This window comes from Phasianus colchicus, chromosome 3, assembly GCF_987193195.1.
Source record: "Phasianus colchicus chromosome 3, bPhaCol1.hap1.1, whole genome shotgun sequence".
NCBI lineage: Eukaryota > Metazoa > Chordata > Aves > Galliformes > Phasianidae > Phasianus > Phasianus colchicus.
The window spans coordinates 53,936,434-53,947,934 of record NC_143438.1 but is presented as its reverse complement, the minus strand read 5'-3'; the positions used below and the strand labels follow the sequence as shown (position 1 = coordinate 53,947,934).

General features: G+C 50.8%; 2 protein-coding genes across 3 annotated transcripts in view; one reads left to right on the top strand and one right to left on the bottom strand.

Annotated features, from left to right (window-relative positions):
• The first annotated feature begins 1,791 nt into the window (after nucleotides 1–1,791).
• CEBPD (CCAAT enhancer binding protein delta) lies at nucleotides 1,792–3,291 on the top strand. Its single transcript, XM_031612939.2, has one exon. It carries the CDS (start codon nucleotides 1,928–1,930, stop codon nucleotides 2,918–2,920), a length of 993 nt encoding a protein of 330 aa, XP_031468799.2. The 5' UTR covers nucleotides 1,792–1,927; the 3' UTR covers nucleotides 2,921–3,291.
• A 738-nt stretch (nucleotides 3,292–4,029) lies between these two features.
• Nucleotides 4,030–11,501, bottom strand: part of SPIDR (scaffold protein involved in DNA repair) — a 197,928-nt gene continuing 190,456 nt past the window's right edge. The window contains exons 17-20 of one of the 2 annotated variants that reach the window (XM_031612937.2): nucleotides 8,592–8,685; nucleotides 7,029–7,143; nucleotides 6,486–6,539; nucleotides 4,030–4,175 (exon numbers count right to left, since the gene is read on the bottom strand). In XM_031612937.2, the coding sequence (XP_031468797.2) occupies nucleotides 4,035–4,175; nucleotides 6,486–6,539; nucleotides 7,029–7,143; nucleotides 8,592–8,685 (404 nt within the window). In that variant the 3' untranslated portion in view covers nucleotides 4,030–4,034. Of the gene's footprint in view, nucleotides 4,176–6,485; nucleotides 6,540–7,028; nucleotides 7,144–8,591; nucleotides 8,686–11,501 lie in introns of those variants that run through there. The other variant, XR_016465161.1, reaches the window with a different exon arrangement.

Below are 11,501 nucleotides of genomic sequence, written 5' to 3'. Positions count from 1 at the left end.
GGCAGCTGGTGGTGTTCTGGCTGCATGATGACGGCATGGCCAGCAGGCCGAGGGGTGAGCTGAAGCTGCAGCTGGAGCACAGAGCTCAGGTCTGGATCCTCAGTACAAGAGAGACCTGGCCCTGACACAACACAGGGCCTCCTGTGAGGAGAGGCTGAGAGAACCGGGCCTGTTTAGCCTGAAGGAATCTCCTGGGGATCTCACCAGTGTCAATAAATACCTGAAGGGAGGGAGCAATGAAGCCAGACTCTTTACGGTAGTTCCTAGTGCCAGGATAAGAGGCAATGGACACAAACTGGAACACAGGACGTTCTCTCAGAGCACCAGGAGCACTTCTGTGCTGTGCAGGTGACGGAGCACTGGCACAGGCTGCCCAAAGGCTGTGTGTGGCTCTGTTGCTCAGAGACCTTCAGCAGCTGCCAGGATGTGGGCCTGGGCCCCTGCTCTGGTGTTCCTGCTCCTGGGGTAGGAGTTGGGCCCAATGGACCCAGAGGGCACTGCCAGCCTCAGCCATTCTGGGGTGCTGTGAAATTGTTCATGCAACAAAACTGCTGAAGTTGTGGAGTGCAAAAGTCCTATGGGGAGCAGTTGAGGGAACTGGGATTGTTCAATCTGGGGAGGAGGAAGCTCGGGGGAGACCTTGTTGCTCTCTACAATCGCTTACAAGGAGGTTGTAGCAAGGTGCAGATCACTCTTCTCCCAGGTTACTAGCAATAAGACAAGAGGTAATGACCTGAAATTTTGTCAGAAGATGTTCAGGTTGGATATTAGGGGAAAAAAAAAACCTCAGAAAGAGTGGTGAGGCAGCGGCACAGGCTGCCCAGGGAGGTGGTGGAGTCACCATCTCTGAAGTGTTCAACAAACACAGAGATGTGGCACTGAGGGGGTGGCTGGCAGTTGGATCAGATGGTCTTTTAGAAGTCTTTTCCAACCTTAATGACTCTAGAACTCTATGCAAACAGCTTCTGAGGCTTCAGAAGAATGTGGCTGTATTCCTGCCTTGAATCCCCGAATCCTGTTTACTTTGGTAAACAGCATCACTTTTACTTGCTTAGATGCCTCCGAGCTTCACACGTGAGGAGGAAGCGCTGAGAACCGCCACCTGAGCCGGGCTCCAGCAGTCACCTGCAGGAACGCCGGGACGAAGGCAGCCAGGGCAAGGCTGCTTCTTTACGAAGAATACGAAGGCAGCAGCTCGTGCCCCTTTCCCACCTCAGAGCCGCGCCGGCTGCCCGCACAGCGGGGCTCTGCGTCCGAGCGCTCGCCTCGCGCCTCGGGAGGGCGCTGGGGTGCTGGGAGCGGGGCCGAGCGGAGCCGCCGCGGCCCCGGTGGGACGGGGCGACGCGAGGAGGGGGCAGGAGCCGGGGACCCGGCATCTCCGCCTCCCTCCGTCCCCCCGGGGCCGCCAGGTGGCATCGCTCGGCGGCGCCCGAAGCGGCGTGCAGGTGCCAAGGGAGGAGCCGCGCGGACAGGGGCCGGCAGCACCTCACCCTTTCCCACCCCTCCGCGCACACACGCACACCCGAGGGGCAGGGACGAGCCCGGCCGCCTCCCCCTCCTCCTCCTCCTCCTCCTCCTTCACGGCCTCGCACCCCACCCGCTCCCGCCTCCGGGTCCCCGGGGGTGCCGGGAACACCCCGCGCCCGTCACTGGGACGGGAGGCGGGGCCGCCGCCGTATAAGAAGGCACCGAGCGGCCGCCTGCACTGCCAGGTCCCGAGACGCGCCCGCGGGGAGCAGCGCCCGGCGCAGCGCAGCACAGCGCAGCGCAGAGCAGCACGGCAGTCCGGAGCCGCTCCGCAGCCCGGTAGCGCTCCGCAGCCCGGAGCCGCAGGCAGCAGCCCGGCCCCGCTCCCCTCCGCCCGTCGGACGCTGTGGAGCCGCGAGCGGCGCGCAGCAGCGGGTGGTGCCCGCGGCCCCGAGCCCCCATGAGCGCCGCCGCCCTCTACAGCCTGGACTCGCCGGCATGCTATAGGAGCTGGTGCCCCGAGCCCGCCAACTTCTACGACGCCAAGGTGGGCAGCGGCGGGCCGGGCCCCGCCTGCAAGCCGGGCGGCCGCGCCATGAGCGCCGAGGAGGCGGCGGGCGGCGGCGGCGGCGCGGACCTGGCCGAGCTGAGCGCGGCCGCGCCGGCCATGTACGAGGACGAGAGCGCCATCGACTTCAGCTCCTACATCGACTCCATGTCGGCCGTGCCCAACCTGGAGCTGTGCAACGACGAGCTGTTCGCCGACCTCTTCAACAGCAACCACAAGCCCGAGCGGGGCGGGGACTACGAGTACCTGCCGCCCGCCGCCAGGGAGCCGGGCCCCGCCGGCAGCGCCCCGCCGGGCGCCGGGCCCCGCGCCGCCCCCGCCTCCTCCTCCTCCTCCCCGCCGCCCTCCTCCGCCTCCTCCGCCGCCTCCTCGCGCGGCGCCCTCAAGCAGGAGCCCGAGTGGAGCGACGCCGAGCTCTCGTCCTCGCTGCTGCCCTCGCAGATCGCCACCTGCGCGCAGACCATCATGAACCTGGGCGGGCAGCCCACGCCGCCCACCTCCCCCGAGCCGGCGGGCGGCTGCTCCCCGCCGGGCTGCCCCGCGCGCTCCCCCGGCCCCGCCGCCGCCGTCGCCTCCGCCGCCCGCCCGGCCCCGCCGCCCGGCGCCCGCGAGCGCGGCGCCAAGAAGTGCGTGGACAGGTTCAGCCCCGAGTACCGGCAGCGCCGCGAGCGCAACAACATCGCCGTGCGCAAGAGCCGCGACAAGGCCAAGCGGCGCAACCAGGAGATGCAGCAGAAGCTGCTGGAGCTCTCGGCCGAGAACGAGAAGCTGCACAAGAAGATCGAGCAGCTCACCCGGGACTTGAGCGGCCTGCGGCACTTCTTCAAGCAGCTGCCCGCCGCCTCCTTCCTGCAGCCCGGCTCGGCGGGCTCCGACTGCCGGTAGCGGCGCGGCGGGGCCGGCCCGCGGGGCGGGCGTCTCTTACCTCAGGGCCGCGCGGAGCGGAGCGGAGCGGAGGTGCCGGGCCGGGCCCACCCGGCGGTGCGCGGCGCTCCGGGCGCGGGGCCGCGGCGTTCGCCGCGAAGAAGCGAAAGGAACCGAAGCTACGCGTCTTTTCGTTCGCTCCCTTAAGTTATTTTTGTAACGGTAGTCCCTGTCTTTTCTACGTGTTACTCGAAGCGATGCAGCTATGGTACATCTGTTAACGATCCGAACACCCGTGTACGCTAGGCGGTAGGACGGCGAGGACCGAGCATGACCTTTTATATCGATTTTTACAGCATTTCTTAAGAATAAAACCGAACGAGTATTTTAAAGACGCTCCGCTCTCGTCTGTGCCGTACGGCTGCGGGCGGGCGCGGCGTTCCGGGTGAGGGCGCGGGGCGGGGCCGGCGGGGCCGCGGGCCGGAGCTGAGCCGGCGGCAGGGCTGCGCTGCGCTGCGCTGCGCTGCGCTGCGGGGGGGGCCGCCCTCCGGCCCGGGCCAGGTGAGGGAACGGGCGCGGTGCCGCTGTGCCGGGTGCGCACGGAGCCGCTCCCCGCCCGCCGCACTGAGGGACTTCTGCCCTCCGCTCTCACGGCTAGTTTACGAAACCCACCCTCAGCCCGAGCTCTTACGCCGACCCCCGTATCGGTTCCCACGGGCGAGCTAGAGGGCAGGGCTCCGATGTCAGCCTGCCGCAGGAACGCGCGGCACCCCCCGAACGCACGGACTCGGAACGCGGGACACCTCGACACAAGCGCTGGTCAAGTCTTAGTGCCATTTATTACCCGGCGGTAACGACACCGCCGCTCAGAACCAGCCGCTTCCGCGGGTCCCGTCGGTAGAGCTGCCCCGCGGCACTCCTTGCAGAAGCGGCCGTAACGTGTTTGCCGCTGACATAACAAATACAGCGTAATACAAAACGTCCCAACCGTTCGGAACTGCAGAACAAGGCGTTCGACGCGCCGCAACAACAAACGGCTCAGAACGAGAGCCGGGGCGGCCGAGCAGAGCTCCGTACACCCCCCCGTTTGACGGCCCCATTCTCGATCCCCCCCCCCGCATTACCGCGCTCCCGCTCAGCCGCTCGCCCCGCCGGGTCCCGCGGGCAGCAGCGCCACCTCCTCCAGCCGCGCGCAGCCGGGCCGCCCGCCGGCGCCGAGCAGGAGGCAGGGCAGCGGGCCCAGCTCCTTGCCCAGCACGCTGCTCGCCTCGTAGCTCTGCGGGGGAGAGAAGCGCGGAGAGTGAGACCGTCCCGGATGCGCGAATCTCAGACACAGGGCGTAAGGGGAAGCGCTCAGAACGGATGGAAGGAACGAGCGCTTTGGGTTTCTGCTAATTAATTACACCTCATTGTCGTGTAAAGTGCTGCCTCCCTGCCGGGCTTTTAAAAATGAATCGTTTAAAGTAATGGGGGAGGAGGCGGGAAGTTTGACCTATTTTGCTGAAGCCACCTCTTTGCTAAACCCACCGGTGCTTCCTTTACGCAGCCTTTCTGCACCGGCGGGACCTCACACGCTGCGTATCGATGACCTCAGCCTCAGACCAGCCCCTGCCGTACGCGATAACCACATCCAGCACCCGTTCGAGGTACCGTTCGGCCCGGACCGTTGGGTCCCGCAGCCCGACTCGCCGTGCGGCGGCACGGGTTGCCGTGCCCGTCCCACTCGGGGCTGCCATAGGGCAGAAGTGGCTGAGCCCAACCCCGCTGCCCAGGGAAGGGACTGCAAAACATCACTCCCGTGTACTTCAGCAGCGCTGGCAGCAAAAATAATAATTAAAAAAAAAATACAAACAGCCACTCGAAGTGGTGCTTCTTGTGGTTAATGTACAGAGAAGTTCCGTTTTTTAAAATGCAGCCAGTTCTGAGATGGAAATGCTAACGGGAAAAAAAAAGAAAAATGCATCCCTGTATTTCAGATAGATAGGGAAAAAAAAACAAACAACCCACAAAAAATCAAAGCTGTTTTGCAAGGCCAGACTGGATGTGGCTCTGGGCAGCCTGGTCTGGTGGTTGGTGACCCTGCACATAGCAGGGGGGTTGAAACTACATGATCATTGTGGTCCTTTTCAACCCAGGCCCTTCTATGATTCTAAGTACCAGCATTATAACAGCTGAAACATGAAGGTTGTTTGAATCTAATATCTAGAAAGAGTTACGTTCTGTCAGCCTGTAACAAAACCAGACACATCCTGAACAATTTTGAAGGACTTCGCAGCTATTTAAAGATCTAACGTCGTTTGGAAATCTATTCTCAATGAAACATACACCCTGTAGTATAAGAAAAGTAATTTACAATTCCAGAGGATCCTTATACTTAAAGGATTGCCCATGAATCACATTAAAACCATGGGGCACATAACTGCAAATTACCAGAACGCTGTATAATGTGGGGAAGCAAAGTGAACCCCACAGGTACCACCTAAGTGCACTTAGTGAGGATGATTAACCAAAAAGACAAGCTGACCCTTGTCCCCTTCCACGTGCAATGGGAAGAGGGGTCTCCAGCTCCTGATGGGACTTAATCACTTTCTGAAAGTGCCGCTCCTTCTCTACTGATCAGCTGGCAGCCAATGGCAGCCACACACCTGCCCTCAGTGCCTCACTTACCTGCGATAAATCTGGGTCACTGTGCCAAATGTCAGGGTTCTTCTGATAGCCCAGAATAAGGAATAACTACTTCATGGTTACATAAACTGCACTTTAGCCCATGCATCCCAGCGGCTTATGTGTATTTCATTTATATAGATCCCAATTACAAAGGTATTACTTTGCATGCATTTTGCAATTCTTTGTAGCATTACTGCCCCTCAGTAATATTGTGTTTGTGCTACTGGTTGTTTTTATAGGGTTCAGAAGCCAGGAAAGGTAGGATGCTGGGACTGTAGTTTCACTGTCCGTGGACTCTAAAGCCTGGCACTGCCCACTGTGGCTCTGAATGTCTGGACACTGCTATTGCAAGTAGCTGTGCATCCACATCTAAGCTAAAGCTGTCTACAGCACCCCTGAGATGCAATAGCAGGGCATCAGCAGGTGCAAGGTGCAATTGCCAAAGGGGAGGTTTGTGCTAGGAGCACACTAACACACTTCAAACCACTCGGCTCCAGGCTCAAAGAAGAGAAAAATTATTTCTAATGAAATCTCCTACTGCTTTCAGTGTGGTTCTAAAAAGAGCTGCCCACAAAGCTGATGGGACCTCTATCCTTGGATGTCTTAAGACCCTGCCAGCCGAAGTCATGGCTGACCTGACCATGTGTTGGCAATAGCCCAGTGTGAGGGGCAAGTCGGACACCAACCACAGAATCATAAAATGGCCTGGGTTGAAAAGGACCATAAAGATCACCTAGTTTCAACCCCCTGCCATGGGGAGGGTCGCCAACCTCTACACCAGGATGCCCAGAGCCACATCCAGCCAACCTCCAGCATCCCTTCCATTTCTATGATTCAAATATCTTCCCTTTTGACTCAGCATCTCCAGGACTCTGCCACTCTATGTAGTTTAACTCTCATCGACAACCACTATACCTACCCCATCCACATTGGCAGCAGACATCAGGAGAGAAGAGATTGTTCTTTGTAGCAGCTGGAAAGAGGAAATGAACATGTTTTGATCATGACAAAAACTACACGTATTGGAAAACATTCTGTTTACAGAAAAAACAGTCTAATTAAACAAAGACTAATGATTCCATTATAGCATAGTTTTATTTCTCGGGCCAAAAAAGAAGGGGAGAGGTGACACAAAAGATGCTTAGAATAGGAGTGTGAAAATACAAGTTCCTTGCAGGCTGTGGAGAGCTTCCCAAGAGCCCAACCCAAGAAAATCCTTCTGCTAACTGTTTTGGATACCTCAGGCTGAGCTCAATGACTGTGCTACTTTATCAAGATCTGGGAACTAGATTCTCAGTGCAATGACACACAAGTCCAGCATTAGATTAAATTATGGGATACTCTTACATCTTTTCTTTTTTCTTCTAAAAGAGCTTTTATAAAATTGCCATTTACAGTACTCACTTATCTACATATCTAGCCTCATTACACTCAATACACTGATGCTCATTTTTTGTCATACCTTTACTTTTACTGTACTTGGAGATTGGGATGGACAACTCAAGAAGACTTCCAGCTGCATTTTCAAAACTGGTGAAATGACAACCTCAGAACACTGGCTGCAGTATAGCAGTCCACTGAAGCATGCAAATAATGATGGAAAAACACAAAGAATGGAAAAGTTATCAATCATTAAATCAAAACACAAACAAACAAAAACCAGCTTACTTATTCCCTAACCACTTTGCTGGTAGGCTTCTAGTTGAAGAGCCCTGTTAAAAGCTTCAGCAGATAACAGCAAATGGAGCTCTTCTGTTGGTGGATGTAATATTAATGGAGGACCTAAACTTCTCTAGCAAAAGTATCTTCTTTTTGTGGGTTCATACAACATGTGGGGAGGCTGTGATTTATACTCAACTCACTTACTTAATAAAATATTAATCACATAACCTTCTAAAAGTTATGGCCAAAAAAAGAGAAAAGTATAGACTTGGCCTAAATGATTTGTTGGTTTAGGCCCTCACTGAGCAGACACTCAACATTTGCAGCACGCACTTAAGCCATATGCATAAAATTAAGCACAGCCATAAGTACTTGCTGGAATACGGTCTTAAATAAGTGTTGATGCTACATTGTTCTCCAAACAAAGCAGAAGTGTCCTTGAGAATACAGAAAAAAAAAAAATGAAGTACACTACTATGTGTGTACATAGATACCTCCTTTATTTTTGCATGACAGTATAATGTAGGACAACTTTTGCTTTATTTTCATCTTTTCTCCCCAGAGGTTTTACACAGCAGAGCACATGCAGTAAATCTTGTATCTAGGAAAATGGTATATATTTCAAGGGGACTGTAATCACCTTACTTCTGCTGCTTTTTTTTAAGTTTTCCCAATACAGAGAAGCCCCTTCTTTTTACATTCTCCATACTCTCTTATCTCCTCATGCTTTTATCCCACCAGGTATCTCAAGAGTAAGTTGGCTAAGTGACTGAAGGGGATACTTCCCAAGAAAATGACAGTGTGATGCAGGCTCAACCTTTCACATGGTAACAGGTCACATTTGTGACAGCTCTACATCCAAAATTATTCAATTTCCTCTTTAGAAAGGCTGTACATCTCATTGGTCTGAAAGACATCTCTTTCACATTTATGTAAATCGCAGCAAAGATCACAGCTTGCTATAAAACTGTGGTGAATTGCTGACATACAGGCTTACAATGTCAGGTAAAAAAATACAAAGTTACTTTTCAAGGAGTTTAAAATCAGGCCTGTGATTTATGTGTCACATTCATTAAAAGAAATACTATAATGCAGTAGGATTTTAAATCCTTATAAGCAAAAATTTAGCTTGGAAAATGTGGTAGCTACAAATTCAAACCATTTCATATCTACTTGTATCTTTCTTAATACATTAATCTAACCTTGCTGGTTTTATCAGTTCATCAGCAATAAAAATACTACGTCTCAGTTCTAGGAAGGAACAAAGTGCAGCCTGTGCCTGCAGGAATTATTGCATCACCTATTGCTGTTATGGCTACATCTGCAGAACACCTGGAATTCTACAGAGCACCCTGACTCTCACCTGTCCTGGGGATACAGTTCCAACTTTCCATTGCCACATCTGTCACACGTAGGCCAGGAGAAAGCAGTGCTCTCATTAACTCCAACAACAGTACCTGCAGAAAATGGTATTTTTATTTACAAGATAAATATAAGCTAGCAAACAGACACTACTGGCTTCACAGCAGGCTCGACTCTGTCTTTCTCCCATCTTAAGACTGTTCTGTTCATGGACTCAGAGCAAGCTTTTCCAGCAATCTCAGTCCCTTTCCCTTCATCTCTTCAAGAAAGAATGACATTCTAAAATATCAAATGTTTGAAAATTAACCCTCCAAAAAGGTTTCATTTTTTCTTTGTTTGAGGGCTCTATTGTTTTTCTGAGGTTTGTTTTATTTGCTTGCTTGCTTGCTTGTTTGTGTCTTCTTGTCTTCTGCTTCTCTGATGTTTCCTTGGCAAGAAATAGAAAAATCGTCAGGTCAAACACCTTGCTATTGATATTTAGGAAACACAAACCAATAACAAGATTCAACCATTTTCAAAAACAATGATGCAAGTTAAATTCCATTCATAATGGAGTTATTCTACATCTACACTGATTTAAGAGAGATCAGATCTCACCCAGAGATTTAAGTGTGTGCTTAAGAAGGGAATGCCAAATATACTTTGGACTAACACAAAGGGCATTGCGAGTTTTGGCAAGAAAAACATTCTGAGTTTTATGAGAAGCAGTAAAGAGTTCATTATGCTTTATGGTAATGATATGCTGAAATAATTAGCACTGTTTATGGAGAAAATTCTTATAAGCATTTCAAACTAAACATGGTGGATCAGCTAAAAGAACAAAACTACAGTAAAATAAGCCCTCAGTCTGGTACAAAAGGTGCAGAGACTAAAAATTCCAGCTCCTTTTGAAACAGAATCTCACAGTTGTATAATACATTCAATGAAATAAACCCCTGGAGACCAGGGAGCATTTGCACTGTCTGTAAAACAGGTTGTTAATCTCTTGTGTTCCAGACTCTCCTGAGACTAGGGCTGTCAGAAAGGACGAAATGACACATAAACAACAAACCCACATTTTCCTTTGGGAATTCAAAGGACAGCAAGCCTGAAGATCAGGCAAGCAGCTTCTCAAATGTAACACTTATGACCCGATTTCCATATATATAACAAAATAACATGGATTACACTGCTATTTTTTTTTCCTTGTATTTAACTGCTTGGACTGTAGCAGGAATAATTTTGATTCTCCATTTTTTGTGATGCACTGTGGGTTTCTATCAGCATTTGCAAGATAGACAATTCCTGCCACATCACAGGCTTGCTTCCCTTGCTAATGGAAAAGAAAAAATATACTAATTATTTTGCTGAATATTTTTCCTTTTTTGTAACAACTTTACCTTTTTTTTTTTTTTTTTTTTTTTTTTTAATCTCCTTTTCTGACAGATCTGCTTCTCTCTATGCATTTCAACTTGGGAGATTGACTTTTTACATGGCAGAGAGTGATATGACAAGGTGGAACAGTTTTAAGCTAAAAGAGGGGAGATTTAGATTTGATGTCAGGAGGAAATTTTTCACTGAGAGGGCAGTGAGGCTCTGGCACAGTTGCCCAGAGAAGCTCCCCATCCCTGGATGCACTCAAGGCCAGGTTGGATGGGGCCCTGGGCAGCTGAGCTGGTGGGGGGCAGCCCTGCCCACGGCAGGGGGTGGGGCTTTAGGGTCCCTTTCAACCCAAGCCATTCTATGACTTTTTCTGCCAGTTGTGTGCCATGCTGCAACTACAGGATGCCAGTGCACAAGTAACACAAATCCATTTGAGGAAGATGTATCAGGATCATTCTGACATTATGCCTACTGGAGAAGTTTATTTTGATGAAAACATAGTTCCCTCATGAGATCACCAGAGATCAATGTAGTCAGAGGAAAAACAACTCTAAACAGCAGCAAATCTAAGAATCCTGCAACAGGATCCTGCATGCAATGTGATTTTTCAAATTTAAGCTGCTGATCATCTGTACATTTTAGTAAATCTTTTAGATTTTGGTTGGGTTTTTTTTCAAACCTTTTAAACATTCTCCTGAGATTCTTCTTTTAAATGGAAACACACAGAGACAAAATTAGATTTTCACTTCTACACTCCTCTTCTGGGTTGAACTGACAACACTGAGAAGAAACTGACAATAGCACAATTAGGACAACACCTGAAAAACAGATCATGAGTGAGGGATGCAAGGAATGGCTAAGGACTCAAAGTAACACTCTGGTTGAAATGCTCCAAAAAAAAAAAAAAAAAGTGTGTACACAGTCAGTTGTCCGTTAGTTGGTTACCCTGATTAATAGATAGGAAAGAAGGAAAGAAAAAAGGTGCATTCCAAAAGAAGGACCTAAGGAAGACATCTAACTCCATTTTGTTCAGACTGCAAACAGGGAAACTGAAAAAAAGAAACCTGAGTAAGGGCTTAAAGACAAAAAAATCCAATGTAAAAATTCAATCACTGGATGTGAATCATACACTAGGCAAACATCATTAATCACATAATAGTCCCACGCAGCATACGTGGTATGAACTAACTAGAATTCACTCGTAAGCATGGTTAAGAGTAAGAGCAGTCCTCTACAGTGTGGACTGCCAACATTTAAGTCATCCTGACTGCTACTGTATGGCAAAAAGAGGTTATTCATGCCAAAGCGATTTGTAGTGAAAACAAATCTATTAACCCTCAGCTCACAGGTGAGAACCACAGATCGATCCTTGAAAGAAGAATAAACTGCCTAGTGGAAAGCAATCACAGGTTCTTACCAGGTACCTGAATGGGTGTGATCAGGTCTCCATGAAATTTGTGAGAAACTCACTGGCTCTGCTCGTCACCCATTTTTTTTTTTTTTTTATGGGAGAGAAAGGATTTGATCAAGCATAACTGGAAGACTTCAT